Here is a 19,838-nt window from a genome sequence, read left to right as displayed (position 1 = left end):
AATATTTTAATTCACCCTTTATTCAAAAATGGGAAAAAGAAAACAAACAACTATATAAAGACAATGATATGTTACCAAGGTTTCGAATAACGTGTCAGTTACAGCTTTATTTTCCATGTCCTCTCTGCGACTTTGGTCATGACACATCTCTGTGTGGGAAGAAGGTCAGTGTTGCTTCCCAACATAGTCACATGTTTTATTCTGTAGCGCTGCCTCTAAACATCCACAGATCCACTACATAGGATGGCATTACCTGCCCTCTGCAAAATAAAAGATGACAGCATGAAAAAAATATTTAAAATAATTGACATTTTCTGAATCTACAAGTTGGGGAAACAACCACATTAAAAATAAAAAGGGGTACATGGAGAATTATTCTGAATTAGGCCATGAATAATTTGAGGTCTAACTGTTCACGTCAGCATTTCTAACACGGCCAGATAACTTCAGACGTCAGCATTGCATTAACATTTACTTAGAGAAATATCACATGCTGTACTGAATATAAAGAAAAACTACTACACTACTATAGGACCCTAACATCACCCTTATCCCACTACTATAGGACCCTAACATCACCCTTATCCCACTACTATAGGACCCTAACATCACCCTTATCCCACTACTATAGGACCCCAACACCACCCTTATCCCACTACTATAGGACCCTAACATCACCCTTATCCCACTACTATAGGACCCCAACACCACCCTTATCCCACTACTATAGGACCCCAACATCACCCTTATCCCACTACTATAGGACCCCAACATCACCCTTATCCCACTACTATAGGACCCCAACATCACCCTTATCCCACTACTATAGGACCCCAACATCACCCTTATCCCACTACTATAGGACCCCAACACCACCCTTATCCCACTACTATAGGACCCCAACATCACCCTTATCCCACTACTATAGGACCCCAACATCACCCTTATCCCACTACTATAGGACCCCAACATCACCCTTATCCCACACTACTATAGGACCCCAACATCACCCTTATCCCACTACTATAGGACCCCAACATCACCCTTATCCCACTACTATAGGACCCCAACATCACCCTTATCCCACTACTATAGGACCCCAACATCACCCTTATCCCACTACTATAGGACCCCAACATCACCCTTATCCCACTACTATAGGACCCCAACATCACCCTTATCCCACTACTATAGGACCCCAACATCACCCTTATCCCACTACTATAGGACCCCAACATCACCCTTATCCCACACTACTTTAGGACCCTAACATCACCCTTATCCCACACTACTTTAGGACCCCAACATCACCCTTATCCCACACTACTTTAGGACCCCAACATCACCCTTATCCCACACTACTTTAGGACCCCAACATCACCCTTATCCCACACTACTTTAGGACCCTAACATCACCCTTATCCCACACTACTTTAGGACCCTAACATCACCCTTATCCCACACTACTTTAGGACCCTAACATCACCCTTATCCCACACTACTTTAGGACCCTAACGTCACCCTTATCCCACACTACTATAGGACCCCAACATCACCCTTATCCCACACTACTTTAGGACCCTAACATCACCCTTATCCCACACTACTTTAGGACCCCAACATCACCCTTATCCCACACTACTTTAGGACCCCAACATCACCCTTATCCCACACTACTTTAGGACCCTAACATCACCCTTATCCCACACTACTTTAGGACCCTAACGTCACCCTTATCCCACACTACTTTAGGACCCTAACGTCACCCTTATCCCACACTACTTTAGGACCCTAACATCACCCTTATCCCACACTACTTTAGGACCCTAACGTCACCCTTATCCCACACTACTTTAGGACCCTAACGTCACCCTTATCCCACACTACTTTAGGACCCTAACATCACCCTTATCCCACACTACTATAGGACCCTAACATCACCCTTATCCCACACTACTTTAGGACCCTAACATCACCCTTATCCCACACTACTATAGGACCCTAACATCACCCTTATCCCACACTACTTTAGGACCCTAACATCACCCTTATCCCACACTACTTTAGGACCCTAACATCACCCTTATCCCACTACTATAGGACCCTAACATCACCCTTATCCCACTACTATAGGACCCTAACATCACCCTTATCCCACTACTATAGGACCCTAAACTTCTCGCTTATCCCACTACTATAGGACCCCAACATCACCCTTATCCCACACTACTTTAGGACCCCAACATCACCCTTATCCCACACTACTTTAGGACCCTAACATCACCCTTATCCCACACTACTTTAGGACCCTAACATCACCCTTATCCCACACTACTTTAGGACCCTAACGTCACCCTTATCCCACACTACTATAGGACCCCAACATCACCCTTATCCCACTACTATAGGACCCCAACATCACCCTTATCCCACTACTATAGGACCCCAACATCACCCTTATCCCACACTACTTTAGGACCCTAACATCACCCTTATCCCACACTACTTTAGGACCCCAACATCACCCTTATCCCACACTACTTTAGGACCCCAACATCACCCTTATCCCACACTACTTTAGGACCCTAACGTCACCCTTATCCCACACTACTTTAGGACCCTAACGTCACCCTTATCCCACACTACTTTAGGACCCTAACATCACCCTTATCCCACACTACTTTAGGACCCTAACGTCACCCTTATCCCACACTACTTTAGGACCCTAACGTCACCCTTATCCCACACTACTATAGGACCCTAACATCACCCTTATCCCACACTACTTTAGGACCCTAACATCACCCTTATCCCACACTACTTTAGGACCCTAACATCACCCTTATCCCACACTACTTTAGGACCCTAACATCACCCTTATCCCACACTACTTTAGGACCCTAACATCACCCTTATCCCACTACTATAGGACCCTAACATCACCCTTATCCCACTACTATAGGACCCTAACATCACCCTTATCCCACTACTATAGGACCCTAACATCACCCTTATCCCACTACTATAGGACCCTAACATCACCCTTATCCCACTACTATAGGACCCTAACATCACCCTTATCCCACACATAGTCAACTCCAGCATTACACCAAACACAGACATCCATCATTATACATACACATTTGACTAACATTTTAATCCTTCATTTTAATTTGCCATTCAATGATAAGGTTACATCCATGTTGAGGAAATGGAAGTGTCCGGAGTACAGAAACAAATGAACAGTCCATTGGAAATCCGTTCTCAGTGAGCAGGCAACATACAACGTTAATTATCTTAAATACTTCCTAATATGGATTAGTCAATGAGAAGTCTATTGAAAGAATCTCCCTTTTTGATTTTAGAAGGTTTAATTATACCTGGTTTTCACATGACCATTCACATGCTTCTGATAACAGACCAGGGCATTGAGATACAGGAAGGATCATAAGGATTGGTGGTCTGGGTTAAACTAAGTACCAAGAAACAGAGGGGTGTGTGGGTCAAACTAAGTGCCTTGAGGAAGAGGGATGTGTGGGTTAAGACCATTAATTACCAGATGCTTGGGTTCTAGCCTTGGTTGTGAACAGTAAAGCCTCTCCTTCGTTACAGCTCGATTCAACGTGACGTAAACATGATCAGGTAATGCAGCGTTTCCCCCAAACTCTGTCCTGGGGGGGGGGGGGGGGGGGGGTGGCAGGACAGAGTTTGGGGGAACGCTGATGTATGGTCACAGATCAGTTTCTCTTTTTTATTTATCCAGCATGTCTACAAAACCAAATGACTGAAACATCTGCAGTTATAATACAATCAGGTTTAGCAGTGGAGAGAGTCTTGGGGTCGGGTGGGTCATGTGACAGGGTAGTTACAGTGTGGGTGGCTTCAGCCCGTACTTCCTGGCTACCTCAGTCTGGGCGTAGGCTGCGTCACACAGTGAGTAGAGGTGGGCCATCTCCATCTCGGACTTGGCCAGGTTGATGGCCTTGTTGAACATGTCTATTGCCTTGTCCAGGTTGCCCCTGGGAGAGAGATGTTAATAAATTATTATTTTAACGTGTTTTATACACTGTGATCAAAACATTAAGAACACCTTCCTAGTATTGAGTTGCACCCCCTTCTGCCCTCAGAACAGCCTCCATTCGTCGGGGCATGGACTCTACAAGGTGTTGAAAGCGTTCCACAGGGATGCTGGGAACATGTTGACTCCAATGCTTCCCCACAGTTGTGTCAAGTTGGCTGGATGTCCTCTGGGTGGTGGACCATTCTTGATACACACAGGAAACTGTTGAGCGTGAAAAACCCAGCAGCATTGCAGTTCTTCACACAAACCGGTGCGCATGGCACCTACGACCATACCCCCCCCTTCAAAGGCAGTTTCGTCTTGTCCATTCACCCTCTGAATGGCACACATACACAATCCATGTCTCAAAACTTAAACATCCTTCTTTAACCAGTCTCCCCCTCTTCATCTACACCGATTGAAGTGGATTTAACAAGTGCCATCAATATGGGTCCATAGCTTTCACCTGGATTCACCAGGTCAGTCTGATGTTTTGTTCCCCCAGTGTATATTATATGACATCACATGTGATGTGTGCCAGTATATAAACCTAGACATCAGTTATTTCATGCCTTTTAAACCAAACTCCAAAGTGTGTGTTAATTATTTATTACTGGCCAATATTTTAAAAGTATTCAGCTAACCTTTGAACTTCGATAGTTCCCATGGTTTCGTAGGCAAAGTCACATTTATTGTCGATCTCGATGGCCTTGCTGATGAGGTCCAGGCCCAGGTCCAAGTCCTGCTTCCACTGGAGCTGCAACAACCTGAATACACAGAGAGGGATTGGCAACTGGCTGGGCACACGCAGAACGTATGTTGTAGCGTTGTCTGACTAACTTACCCCTTGTGGACGTATGTTGTCTGACTAACTCACCCCTTGTTGACGTATGTTGTAGCGTTGTCCGACTAACTCACCCCTTGTGGACGTATGTTGTCTGACTAACTCACCCCTTGTGGACGTATGTTGTAGCGTTGTCTGACTAACTCACCCCTTGTGGACGTATGTTGTCCGACTAACTCACCCCTTGTGGACGTGTGTTGTAGCGTTGTCTGACTAACTCACCCCTTGTGGACGTATGTTGTAGCGTTGTCCGACTAACTCACCCCTTGTGGACGTATGTTGTAGCGTTGTCTGACTAACTCACCCCTTGTGGACGTATGTTGTAGCGTTGTCCGACTAACTCACCCCTTGTGGACGTATGTTGTAGCGTTGTCCGACTAACTCACCCCTTGTGGACGTATGTTGTCTGACTAACTCACCCCTTGTGGACGTATGTTGTCCGGCTAACTCACCCCTTGTGGACGTATGTTGTCTGACTAACTCACCCCTTGTGGACGTATGTTGTAGCGTTGTCTGACTAACTCACCCCTAGTGGACGTATGTTGTCTGACTAACTCACCCCTTGTGGACGTATGTTGTAGCGTTGTCTGACTAACTCACCCCTTGTGGACGTATGTTGTCTGACTAACTCACCCCTTGTGGACGTATGTTGTAGCGTTGTCCGACTAACTCACCCCTAGTGGACGTATGTTGTCCGACTAACTCACCCCTTGTGGACGTATGTTGTAGCGTTGTCTGACTAACTCACCCCTTGTGGACGTATGTTGTCTGACTAACTCACCCCTAGTGGACATATGTTGTAGCGTTGTCCGACTAACTCACCCCTTGTGGACGTATGTTGTCTGACTAACTCACCCCTAGTGGACGTATGTTGTAGCGTTGTCTGACTAACTCACCCCTTGTGGACGTATGTTGTAGCGTTGTCTGACTAACTCACCCCTTGTGGACGTATGTTGTAGCGTTGTCCGACTAACTCACCCCTTGTGGACGTATGTTGTAGCGTTGTCCGACTAACTCACCCCTTGTGGACGTATGTTGTCTGACTAACTCACCCCTTGTGGACGTATGTTGTCCGGCTAACTCACCCCTTGTGGACGTATGTTGTCTGACTAACTCACCCCTTGTGGACGTATGTTGTAGCGTTGTCTGACTAACTCACCCCTAGTGGACGTATGTTGTCTGACTAACTCACCCCTTGTGGACGTATGTTGTAGCGTTGTCTGACTAACTCACCCCTTGTGGACGTATGTTGTCTGACTAACTCACCCCTTGTGGACGTATGTTGTAGCGTTGTCCGACTAACTCACCCCTAGTGGACGTATGTTGTCCGACTAACTCACCCCTTGTGGACGTATGTTGTAGCGTTGTCTGACTAACTCACCCCTTGTGGACGTATGTTGTCTGACTAACTCACCCCTAGTGGACGTATGTTGTAGCGTTGTCCGACTAACTCACCCCTTGTGGACGTATGTTGTCTGACTAACTCACCCCTAGTGGACGTATGTTGTAGCGTTGTCTGACTAACTCACCCCTTGTGGACGTATGTTGTAGCGTTGTCTGACTAACTCACCCCTTGTGGACGTATGTTGTAGCGTTGTCTGACTAACTCACCCCTTGTGGACGTATGTTGTAGCGTTGTCCGACTAACTCACCCCTTGTGGACGTATGTTGTAGCGTTGTCCAACTAACTCACCCCTTGTGGACGTATGTTGTAGCGTTGTCTGACTAACTCACCCCTTGTGGACGTATGTTGTAGCGTTGTCTGACTAACTCACCCCTTGTGGACGTATGTTGTCTGACTAACTCACCCCTTGTGGACGTATGTTGTCCAACTAACTCACCCCTTGTGAACGTATGTTGTAGCGTTGTCCGACTAACTCACCCCTCGTGGACGTATGTTGTCCAACTAACTCACCCCTTGTGAACGTATGTTGTAGCGTTGTCTGACTAACTCACCCCTTGTGGACGTATGTTGTCTGACTAACTCACCCCTTGTTGACGTATGTTGTAGCGTTGTCTGACTAACTCACCCCTTGTGGACGTATGTTGTCTGACTAACTCACCCCTTGTGGACGTATGTTGTAGCGTTGTCTGACTAACTCACCCCTTGTTGACGTATGTTGTAGCGTTGTCTGACTAACTCACCCCTTGTGGACGTATGTTGTCTGACTAACTCACCCCTTGTGGACGTATGTTGTCTGACTAACTCACCCCTTGTTGACGTATGTTGTCCGACTAACTCACCCCTTGTGGACGTATGTTGTCCGACTAACTCACCCCTTGTGGACGTATGTTGTCCGACTAACTCACCCCTTGTGGACGTATGTTGTAGCGTTGTCCGACTAACTCACCCCTTGTGGACGTATGTTGTAGCGTTGTCCGACTAACTCACCCCTTGTGGACGTATGTTGTAGCGTTGTCCGACTAACTCACCCCTTGTGGACGTATGTTGTCTGACTAACTCACCCCTTGTGGACGTATGTTGTAGCGTTGTCCGACTAACTCACCCCTTGTGGACGTATGTTGTAGCGTTGTCTGACTAACTCACCCCTTGTGGACGTATGTTGTAGCGTTGTCCGAATAACTCACCCCTTGTGGACGTATGTTGTAGCGTTGTCCGACTAACTCACCCCTTGTGGACGTATGTTGTAGCGTTGTCCGACTAACTCACCCCTCGTGGACGTATGTTGTAGCGTTGTCCGACTAACTCACCCCTTGTGGACGTATGTTGTAGCGTTGTCCGACTAACTCACCCCTTGTGGACGTATGTTGTCTGACTAACTCACCCCTTGTGGACGTATGTTGTAGCTGAGTCCGACTAACTCACCCCTTGTGGACGTATGTTGTAGCGTTGTCCGGCTCCAGGTCAATACACTTGTTGTACATCTGATCTGCCTTGCTAAACTGTTGCTGGTCAGTCAACGCCTGAACAACAAAGAGACACAGGAGAAACGGTTCAGGGTGATTCACAACCAGACACAGGAGAAATGATTCAGGGTGATTCACAACCAGACACAGGAGAAATGATTCAGGGTGATTCACAACCAGACACAGGAGAAATGATTCAGGGTGATTCACAACCAGACACAGGAGAAATGATTCAGGATGATTCACAACCAGACACAATGTACTGCAGGTGCGACGTCAGGTTACGATAGTAGGTGAGACGTGAGGTTACGATAGTGTGCCAGACAGGTGAGACCTCAGGTTACGATAGTAGGTGAGACGTGAGGTTACGATAGTGTGCCAGACAGGTGAGACGTGAGGTTACGATAGTGTGCCAGACAGGTGAGACGTGAGGTTACGATAGTGTGCCAGACAGGTGAGACGTGAGGTTACGATAGTGTGCCAGACAGGTGAGACGTGAGGTTACGATAGTGTGCCAGACAGGTGAGACGTGAGGTTACGATAGTGTGCCAGACAGGTGAGACGTGAGGTTACGATAGTGTGCCAGACAGGTGAGACCTCAGGTTACGATAGTGTGCCAGACAGGTGAGACCTCAGGTTACGATAGTGTGCCAGACAGGTGAGACGTCAGGTTACGATAGTGTGCCAGACAGGTGAGACGTCAGGTTACGATAGTGTGCCAGACAGGTGAGACGTGAGGTTACGATAGTGTGCCAGACAGGTGAGACGTAGGTTACGATAGTGTGCCAGACAGGTGAGACCTCAGGTTACGATAGTGTGCCAGACAGGTGAGACCTCAGGTTACGATAGTGTGCCAGACAGGTGAGACCTCAGGTTACGATAGTGTGCCAGACAGGTGAGACGTCAGGTTACGATAGTGTGCCAGACAGGCGAGACGTGAGACGTCAGGTTACGATAGTGTGCCAGACAGGTGAGACGTCAGGTTACGATAGTGTGCCAGACAGGTGAGACCTCAGGTTACGATAGTGTGCCAGACAGGTGAGACCTCAGGTTACGATAGTGTGCCAGACAGGTGAGACCTCAGGTTACGATAGTGTGCCAGACAGGTGAGACCTCAGGTTACGATAGTGTGCCAGACAGGTGAGACGTCAGGTTACGATAGTGTGCCAGACAGGTGAGACCTCAGGTTACGATAGTGTGCCAGACAGGTGAGACCTCAGGTTACGATAGTGTGCCAGACAGGTGAGACCTCAGGTTACGATAGTGTGCCAGACAGGTGAGACGTCAGGTTACGATAGTGTGCCAGACAGGTGAGACGTGAGGTTACGATAGTGTGCCAGACAGGTGAGACGTGAGACGGCAGGTTACGATAGTGTGCCAGACAGGTGAGACGTGAGACGGCAGGTTACGATAGTGTGCCAGACAGGTGAGACGTGAGACGGCAGGTTACGATAGTGTGCCAGACAGGTGAGACGTGAGACCTCAGGTTACGATAGTGTGCCAGACAGGTGAGACGTGAGACGGCAGGTTACGATAGTGTGCCAGACAGGTGAGACGTGAGGTTACGATAGTGTGCCAGACAGGTGAGACGTCAGGTTACGATAGTGTGCCAGACAGGTGAGACGTCAGGTTACGATAGTGTGCCAGACAGGTGAGACCTCAGGTTACGATAGTGTGCCAGACAGGTGAGACCTCAGGTTACGATAGTGTGCCAGACAGGTGAGACCTCAGGTTACGATAGTGTGCCAGACAGGTGAGACCTCAGGTTACGATAGTGTGCCAGACAGGTGAGACGTCAGGTTACGATAGTGTGCCAGACAGGTGAGACGTGAGGTTACGATAGTGTGCCAGACAGGTGAGACGTGAGGTTACGATAGTGTGCCAGACAGGTGAGACGGCAGGTTACGATAGTGTGCCAGACAGGTGAGACGTCAGGTTACGATAGTGTGCCAGACAGGTGAGACGTCAGGTTACGATAGTTTGCCAGACAGGTGAGACGTCAGGTTACGATAGTGTGCCAGACAGGTGAGACGTGAGGTTACGATAGTGTGCCAGACAGGTGAGACCTCAGGTTACGATAGTGTGCCAGACAGGTGAGACGTCAGGTTACGATAGTGTGCCAGACAGGTGAGACGTCAGGTTACGATAGTGTGCCAGACAGGTGAGACGTCAGGTTACGATAGTGTGCCAGACAGGTGAGACGGCAGGTTACGATAGTGTGCCAGACAGGTGAGACCTCAGGTTACGATAGTGTGCCAGACAGGTGAGACGTCAGGTTACGATAGTGTGCCAGACAGGTGAAACGTGAGGTTACGATAGTGTGCCAGACAGGTGAGACGTCAGGTTACGATAGTGTGCCAGACAGGTGAGACGTGAGGTTACGATAGTGTGCCAGACAGGTGAGACGTGAGGTTACGATAGTGTGCCAGACAGGTGAGACGTGAGGTTACGATAGTGTGCCAGACAGGTGAGACGTCAGGTTACGATAGTGTGCCAGACAGGTGAAACGTGAGGTTACGATAGTGTGCCAGACAGGTGAGACGTCAGGTTACGATAGTGTGCCAGACAGGTGAGACGTGAGGTTACGATAGTGTGCCAGACAGGTGAGACGTCAGGTTACGATAGTGTGCCAGACAGGTGAAACGTGAGGTTACGATAGTGTGCCAGACAGGTGAGACGTCAGGTTACGATAGTGTGCCAGACAGGTGAGACGTGAGGTTACGATAGTGTGCCAGACAGGTGAGACGTGAGACGTCAGGTTACGATAGTGTGCCAGACAGGTGAGACGTCAGGTTACGATAGTGTGCCAGACAGGTGAGACGTCAGGTTACGATAGTGTGCCAGACAGGTGAGACGTCAGGTTACGATAGTGTGCCAGACAGGTGAGACGTGAGGTTACGATAGTGTGCCAGACAGGTGAGACCTCAGGTTACGATAGTGTGCCAGACAGGTGAGACCTCAGGTTACGATAGTGTGCCAGACAGGTGAGACCTCAGGTTACGATAGTGTGCCAGACAGGTGAGACGTCAGGTTACGATAGTGTGCCAGACAGGTGAGACGTCAGGTTACGATAGTGTGCCAGACAGGTGAGACGTGAGGTTACGATAGTGTGCCAGACAGGTGAGACGTGAGACGGCAGGTTACGATAGTGTGCCAGACAGGTGAGACGTGAGACGGCAGGTTACGATAGTGTGCCAGACAGGTGAGACGTGAGACGGCAGGTTACGATAGTGTGCCAGACAGGTGAGACGTGAGACCTCAGGTTACGATAGTGTGCCAGACAGGTGAGACGTGAGACGGCAGGTTACGATAGTGTGCCAGACAGGTGAGACGTGAGGTTACGATAGTGTGCCAGACAGGTGAGACGTCAGGTTACGATAGTGTGCCAGACAGGTGAGACGTCAGGTTACGATAGTGTGCCAGACAGGTGAGACGTCAGGTTACGATAGTGTGCCAGACAGGTGAGACCTCAGGTTACGATAGTGTGCCAGACAGGTGAGACCTCAGGTTACGATAGTGTGCCAGACAGGTGAGACCTCAGGCTACGATAGTGTGCCAGACAGGTGAGACCTCAGGTTACGATAGTGTGCCAGACAGGTGAGACGTCAGGTTACGATAGTGTGCCAGACAGGTGAGACGTGAGGTTACGATAGTGTGCCAGACAGGTGAGACGTGAGGTTACGATAGTGTGCCAGACAGGTGAGACGGCAGGTTACGATAGTGTGCCAGACAGGTGAGACGTGAGGTTACGATAGTGTGCCAGACAGGTGAGACGTGAGGTTACGATAGTGTGCCAGACAGGTGAGACGTGAGGTTACGATAGTGTGCCAGACAGGTGAGACGTGAGGTTACGATAGTGTGCCAGACAGGTGAGACGTGAGGTTACGATAGTGTGCCAGACAGGTGAGACCTCAGGTTACGATAGTGTGCCAGACAGGTGAGACCTCAGGTTACGATAGTGTGCCAGACAGGTGAGACGTCAGGTTACGATAGTGTGCCAGACAGGTGAGAAGTCAGGTTACGATAGTGTGCCAGACAGGTGAGACGTGAGGTTACGATAGTGTGCCAGACAGGTGAGACGTGAGACGGCAGGTTACGATAGTGTGCCAGACAGGTGAGACGTGAGACGGCAGGTTACGATAGTGTGCCAGACAGGTGAGACGTGAGACCTCAGGTTACGATAGTGTGCCAGACAGGTGAGACGTGAGACGGCAGGTTACGATAGTGTGCCAGACAGGTGAGACGTGAGGTTACGATAGTGTGCCAGACAGGTGAGACGTGAGGTTACGATAGTGTGCCAGACAGGCGAGACGTCAGGTTACGATAGTGTGCCAGACAGGTGAGACGTCAGGTTACGATAGTGTGCCAGACAGGTAAAACGTGAGGTTACGATAGTGTGCCAGACAGGTGAGACGTCAGGTTACGATAGTGTGCCAGACAGGTGAGACGTGAGATGTCAGGTTACGATAGTGTGCCAGACAGGTGAGACCTCAGGTTACGATAGTGTGCCAGACAGGTGAGACGTCAGGTTACGATAGTGTGCCAGACAGGTGAGACGTGAGGTTACGATAGTGTGCCAGACAGGTGAGACGTCAGGTTACGATAGTGTGCCAGACAGGTGAGACGTCAGGTTACGATAGTGTGCCAGACAGGTGAGACGTGAGGTTACGATAGTGTGCCAGACAGGTGAGACGTGAGACGGCAGGTTACGATAGTGTGCCAGACAGGTGAGACGTGAGACGGCAGGTTACGATAGTGTGCCAGACAGGTGAGACGTGAGACCTCAGGTTACGATAGTGTGCCAGACAGGTGAGACGTGAGACGGCAGGTTACGATAGTGTGCCAGACAGGTGAGACGTCAGGTTACGATAGTGTGCCAGACAGGTGAGACGTGAGGTTACGATAGTGTGCCAGACAGGTGAAACGTGAGGTTACGATAGTGTGCCAGACAGGTGAGACGGCAGGTTACGATAGTGTGCCAGACAGGTGAGACGTGAGACCTCAGGTTACGATAGTGTGCCAGACAGGTGAGACGTGAGACGGCAGGTTACGATAGTGTGCCAGACAGGTGAGACGTGAGGTTACGATAGTGTGCCAGACAGGTGAGACGTGAGGTTACGATAGTGTGCCAGACAGGCGAGACGTCAGGTTACGATAGTGTGCCAGACAGGTGAGACGTCAGGTTACGATAGTGTGCCAGACAGGTGAAACGTGAGGTTACGATAGTGTGCCAGACAGGTGAGACGTCAGGTTACGATAGTGTGCCAGACAGGTGAGACGTGAGATGTCAGGTTACGATAGTGTGCCAGACAGGTGAGACCTCAGGTTACGATAGTGTGCCAGACAGGTGAGACGTCAGGTTACGATAGTGTGCCAGACAGGTGAGACGTGAGGTTACGATAGTGTGCCAGACAGGTGAGACGTCAGGTTACGATAGTGTGCCAGACAGGTGAGACGTCAGGTTACGATAGTGTGCCAGACAGGTGAGACGTGAGGTTACGATAGTGTGCCAGACAGGTGAGACGTGAGACGGCAGGTTACGATAGTGTGCCAGACAGGTGAGACGTGAGACGGCAGGTTACGATAGTGTGCCAGACAGGTGAGACGTGAGACCTCAGGTTACGATAGTGTGCCAGACAGGTGAGACGTGAGACGGCAGGTTACGATAGTGTGCCAGACAGGTGAGACGTGAGGTTACGATAGTGTGCCAGACAGGTGAGACGTGAGGTTACGATAGTGTGCCAGACAGGCGAGACGTCAGGTTACGATAGTGTGCCAGACAGGTGAGACGTCAGGTTACGATAGTGTGCCAGACAGGTGAAACGTGAGGTTACGATAGTGTGCCAGATAGGTGAGACGTCAGGTTACGATAGTGTGCCAGACAGCTGAGACGTGAGATGTCAGGTTACGATAGTGTGCCAGACAGGTGAGACCTCAGGTTACGATAGTGTGCCAGACAGGTGAGACGTCAGGTTACGATAGTGTGCCAGACACGTGAGACGTCAGGTTACGATAGTGTGCCAGACAGGTGAGACGGCAGGTTACGATAGTGTGCCAGACAGGTGAGACGGCAGGTTACGATAGTGTGCCAGACAGGTGAGACGTGAGGTTACGATAGTGTGCCAGACAGGTGAGACCTCAGGTTACGATAGTGTGCCAGACAGGTGAGACGGCAGGTTACGATAGTGTGCCAGACAGGTGAGACGGCAGGTTACGATAGTGTGCCAGACAGGTGAGACGTGAGGTTACGATAGTGTGCCAGACAGGTGAGACGTCAGGTTACGATAATGTGCCAGACAGGTGAGACGTCAGGTTACGATAGTGTGCCAGACAGGTGAGACCTCAGGTTACGATAGTGTGCCAGACAGGTGAGACGTGAGGTTACGATAGTGTGCCAGACAGGTGAGACCTCAGGTTACGATAGTGTGCCAGACAGGTGAGACCTCAGGTTACGATAGTGTGCCAGACAGGTGAGACCTCAGGTTACGATAGTGTGCCAGACAGGTGAGACGGCAGGTTACGATAATGTGCCAGACAGGTGAGACGTCAGGTTACGATAGTGTGCCAGACAGGTGAGACGTCAGGTTACGATAGTGTGCCAGACAGGTGAGACGGCAGGTTACGATAGTGTGCCAGACAGGTGAGACGTGAGACGGCAGGTTACGATAGTGTGCCAGACAGGTGAGACGTGAGACCTCAGGTTACGATAGTGTGCCAGACAGGTGAGACGTGAGACGGCAGGTTACGATAGTGTGCCAGACAGGTGAGACGTCAGGTTACGATAGTGTGCCAGACAGGTGAGACCTCAGGTTACGATAGTGTGCCAGACAGGTGAGACCTCAGGTTACGATAGTGTGCCAGACAGGTGAGACGTGAGACGTCAGGTTACGATAGTGTGCCAGACAGGTGAGACGGCAGGTTACGATAGTGTTTCAGACAGGTGAGACGTGAGACGGTAGGTTACGATAGTGTGCCAGACAGGTGAGACGTGAGACGGCAGGTTACGATAGTGTGCCAGACAGGTGAGACGTGAGACGGCAGGTTACGATAGTGTGCCAGACAGGTGAGACGTCAGGTTACGATAGTGTGCCAGACAGGTGAGACGTCAGGTTACGATAGTGTGCCAAACAGGTGAGACGTCAGGTTACGATAGTGTGCCAGACAGGTGAGACGTCAGGTTACGATAGTGTGCCAGACAGGTGAGACGTCAGGTTACGATAGTGTGCCAGACAGGTGAGACCTCAGGTTACGATAGTGTGCCAGACAGGTGAGACGTCAGGTTACGATAGTGTGCCAGACAGGTGAGACGTCAGGTTACGATAGTGTGCCAGACAGGTGAGACGTCAGGTTACGATAGTGTGCCAGACAGGTGAGACGTCAGGTTACGATAGTGTGCCAGACAGGTGAGACCTCAGGTTACGATAGTGTGCCAGACAGGTGAGACCTCAGGTACGATAGTGTGCCAGACAGGTGAGACCTCAGGTTACGATAGTGTGCCAGACAGGTGAGACCTCAGGTTACGATAGTGTGCCAGACAGGTGAGACCTCAGGTTACGATAGTGTGCCAGACAGGTGAGACGTCAGGTTACGATAGTGTGCCAGACAGGTGAGATGTCAGGTTACGATAGTGTGCCAGACACGTGAGACGGCAGGTTACGATAGTGTGCCAGACAGGTGAGACGTGAGACGGCAGGTTACGATAGTGTGCCAGACAGGTGAGACGTCAGGTTACGATAGTGTGCCAGACAGGTGAGACCTCAGGTTACGATAGTGTGCCAGACAGGTGAGACGTGAGACGGCAGGTTACGATAGTGTGCCAGACAGGTGAGACGTGAGACGGCAGGTTACGATAGTGTGCCAGACAGGTGAGACGTGAGACGGCAGGTTACGATAGTGTGCCAGACACGTGAGACCTCAGGTTACGATAGTGTGCCAGACAGGTGAGACAGGTGAGACGTCAGGTTACGATAGTGTGCCAGACAGGCGAGACTTGCAGTATGTGTGTGAGACGTGATGTTTACCTGAGCGTACAGAGCGTATCCCTCGGCACACTTAGGGAATCTCCTGATGACGTCCTCAAAGCCGTCCATGGCCGTCTGCACCTGGGACTGGCTGTTGCCAGTGTACGCCTGTCTGTACTGGAGGGAAATTAGCACAAGAGACTCACAGACCAGCTGGTTAAACTATAATCAACACACATTTAATATACTCCATACTGCACCAAACTTAGAGAGCTATACTCCATACTGCACCAAACTTAGAGAGCTATACTCCATACTGCACCAACCTTAGCAAATACTCCATACTGCACCAACCTTAGCAAATACTCCATACTGCACCAACCTTAGCAAATACTCCATACTGCACCAACCTTAGCAAATACTCCATACTGCACCAACCTTAGCAAATACTCCATACTGCACCAACCTTAGCAAATACTCCATACTGCACCAACCTTAGCAAATACTCCATACTGCACCAACCTTAGCAAATACTCCATACTGCACCAACCTTAGCAAATACTCCATACTGCACCAACCTTAGCAAATACTCCATACTGCACCAACCTTAGCAAATACTCCATACTGCACCAACCTTAGCAAATACTCCATACTGCACCAACCTTAGCAAATACTCCATACTGCACCAACCTTAGCGCTATACTCCATACTGCACCAAACTTAGCGCTATACTCCATACTGCACCAACCTTAGAGAGCTATACTCCATACTGCACCAACCTTAGAGCTATACTCCATACTGCACCAACCTTAGAGCTATACTCCATACTGCACCAACCTTAGAGCTATACTCCATACTGCACCAACCTTAGAGCTATACTCCATACTGCACCAACCTTAGAGCTACACTCCATACTGCACCAACCTTAGCGCTATACTCCATACTGCACCAACCTTAGCGCTATACTCCATACTGCACCAACCTTAGAGAGCTATACTCCATACTGCACCAACCTTAGAGAGCTATACTCCATACTGCACCAACCTTAGCGCTATACTCCATACTGCACCAACCTTAGCGCTATACTCCATACTGCACCAACCTTAGAGAGCTATACTCCATACTACACCAACCTTAGAGCTATACTGCACCAAACTTAGCGCTATACTCCATACTGCACCAACCTTAGAGCTATACTCCATACTGCACTAACCTTAGAGCTATACTGCACCAAACTTAGCGCTATACTCCATACTGCACCAACCTTAGAGCTATACTCCATACTACACCAACCTTAGAGCTATACTGCACCAAACTTAGCGCTATACTCCATACTGCACCAACCTTAGAGCTATACTCCATACTGCACCAACCTTAGAGCTATACTCCATACTGCACCAACCTTAGCGCTATACTCCATACTGCACCAACCTTAGAGCTATACTCCATACTGCACCAACCTTAGAGCTATACTCCATACTGCACCAACCTTAGAGAGCTATACTCCATACAGCACCAACCTTAGCGCTATACTCCATACTGCACCAACCTTAGAGCTATACTGCACCAAACTTAGCGCTATACTCCATACTGCACCAAGCTTAGAGCTATACTCCATACTGCACCAAACTTAGCTCTATACTCCATACTGCACCAAGCTTAGAGCTATACTCCATACTGCACCAACCTTAGAGTGCTATACTCCATACTGCACCAACCTTAGAGCGCTATACTCCATACTGCACCAAGCTTAGAGCTATACTCCATACTGCACCAAACTTAGCGCTATACTCCATACTGCACCACCCTTAGAGAGCTATACTCCATACTGCACCAACCTTAGCAAATACTCCATACTGCACCAACCTTAGAGCTATACTCCATACTGCACCAAACTTAGAGCTATACTCCATACTGCACCAACCTTAGAGCGCTATACTCCATACTGCACCAACCTTAGAGCTATACTCCATACTGCACCAACCTTAGAGAGCTATACTCCATACAGCACCAACCTTAGAGCTATACTCCATACTGCACCAACCTTAGAGCTATACTCCATACTGCACCAACCTTAGAGAGCTATACTCCATACAGCACCAACCTTAGCGCTATACTCCATACTGCACCAACCGTAGCGCTATACTCCATACTGCACCAACCTTAGAGAGCTATACTCCATACTGCACTAACCTTAGAGCTATACTCCATACTGCACCAACCTTAGAGCTATACTCCATACTGCACCAACCTTAGAGCTATACTCCATACTGCACCAACCTTAGAGCTATACTCCATACTGCACCAACCTTAGAGCTATACTCCATACTGCACCAACCTTAGAGCTATACTCCATACTGCACCAACCTTAGAGCTATACTCCATACTGCACCAACCTTAGAGCCATACTCCACCAACCTTAGAGCTATACTCCATACTGCACCAACCTTAGAGCTATACTCCATACTGCACCAACCTTAGAGCTATACTCCATACTGCACCACGCTTTGAGAGCTATACTCCATACTGCACCACGCTTTGAGAGCTTAGGGGGTTGACTAACGGACAAGACTGAAAGACGCATGTTTCTCCCAGGTCATAAACACATTGGTGATCTCTAGTCTAAGCTACACTGTGCTGACCTTTAACCTTGTTTATGAGTACCACTTCAGCACGGTGGCTGGACACTCCCGGCCCCACGATGGTGCCTGCGCGACACCCACACGGCTCATAGGCAAATGCACCTTTTTAAGCCTGATGTTGGTAGAAGAACGGTAGGCTAAAGACTTCTGGGTAATTGGCTGCTCTTCAGTAACGAACTAGAAACACGTTTAAATGTACAAAATCAGGGCACTCCCTGGGACTTTAACAAGATGGTGCTGATGTAGGAGAAGGTCAGGAGGGGGTCCTGATGTAGAACTAAGGTTGGGTAGGAGAAGGTCCGGAGGGGGTGCTGATGTAGGAGAAGGTTGGATAGGAGAAGGTCTGGAGGGGGTCCTGATGTAGGAGAAGGTCTGGAGGGGGTCCTGATGTCGGAGAAGGTCGGGGGGGGGGGGGTGCTGATGTAGGAGAAGGTCGGGGGGGGTGCTGATGTAGGTCTAAGGTTGGGTAGGAGAAGGTCTGGAGGGGGTGGAAGGGGTGCTGATGTAGGAGAAGGTCTGGAGGGGGTGCTGATGTAGGTCTAAGGTTGGGTAGGAGAAGGTCTAGAGGGGGTGGAGGGGGTGCTGATGTAGGAGAAGGTCTGGAGGGGGTCCTGATGTAGAAGAAGGTCTGGAGGGGGTCCTGATGTATGTCTAAGGTTGGGTAGGAGAAGGTCTGGAGGGGGTCCTGATGTAGAAGAAGGTCTGGAGGGGGTCCTGATGTAGGTCTAAGGTTGGGTAGGAGAAGGTCTGGAGGGGGTGCTGATGTAGGAGAAGGTCTGGAGGGGGTGCTGATGTAGGTCTAAGGTTGGGTAGGAGAAGGTCTGGAGGGGGGTCCTGATGTAGGTCTAAGGTTGGGTAGGAGAAGGTCTGGAGGGGGTCCTGATGTAGAAGAAGGTCTGGAGGGGGTCCTGATGTAGGTCTAAGGTTGGGTAGGAGAAGGTCTGGAGGGGGTGGTGATGTAGGAGAAGGTCTGGAGGGGGTGCTGATGTAGGTCTAAGGTTGGGTAGGAGAAGGTCGGGGGGGGTGCTGATGTAGGTCTAAGGTTGGGTACGAGAAGGTCTGGAGGGGGTGCTGATGTAGGAGAAGGTCTGGAGGGGGTCCTGATGTAGGAGAAGGTCTGGGGGGGGTGCTGATGTAGAAGAAGGTCTGGAGGGGGTCCTGATGTAGGTCTAAGGTTGGGTTGGAGAAGGAGAAGGTCTGGAGGGGGTGCTGATGTAGGTCTAAGGTTGGGTAGGAGAAGGTCTGGAGGGGGTGCTGATGTAGGTCTAAGGTTGGGTAGGAGAAGGTCTGGAGGGGGTGCTGATGTAGGAGAAGGTCTGGAGGGGGTCCTGATGTAGGTCTAAGGTTGGGTAGGAGAAGGTCTGGAGGGGGTGCTGATGTAGGAGAAGGTCTGGAGGGGGTGCTGATGTAGGTCTAAGGTTGGGTAGGAGAAGGTCGGGGGGGGTGCTGATGTAGGTCTAAGG

The 19,838-nt window shown here is 49.8% G+C and overlaps 1 protein-coding gene across 2 annotated transcripts in view; it reads right to left on the bottom strand.

Moving 5' to 3' along the window:
• LOC129869486 (mitochondrial import receptor subunit TOM70-like) overlaps positions 1–19,838 on the bottom strand; it is a 59,586-nt gene continuing 39,748 nt past the window's right edge. For both annotated transcript variants that reach the window (XM_055943944.1, XM_055943943.1), the window contains 4 exons: positions 15,794–15,910; positions 7,732–7,829; positions 4,705–4,827; positions 1–4,019 (listed from right to left, as the gene is read on the bottom strand). In XM_055943944.1, the coding sequence (XP_055799919.1) occupies positions 3,866–4,019; positions 4,705–4,827; positions 7,732–7,829; positions 15,794–15,910 (492 nt within the window). In that variant the 3' untranslated portion in view covers positions 1–3,865. The remainder of the gene's footprint in view (positions 4,020–4,704; positions 4,828–7,731; positions 7,830–15,793; positions 15,911–19,838) is intronic.

Source organism: Salvelinus fontinalis, chromosome 14 (assembly GCF_029448725.1).
Source record: "Salvelinus fontinalis isolate EN_2023a chromosome 14, ASM2944872v1, whole genome shotgun sequence".
Classification (NCBI taxonomy): Eukaryota; Metazoa; Chordata; class Actinopteri; order Salmoniformes; family Salmonidae; genus Salvelinus; species Salvelinus fontinalis.
Note: the sequence above shows the minus strand (reverse complement) of the source record. Positions and strands in the feature narration are given on the sequence as shown.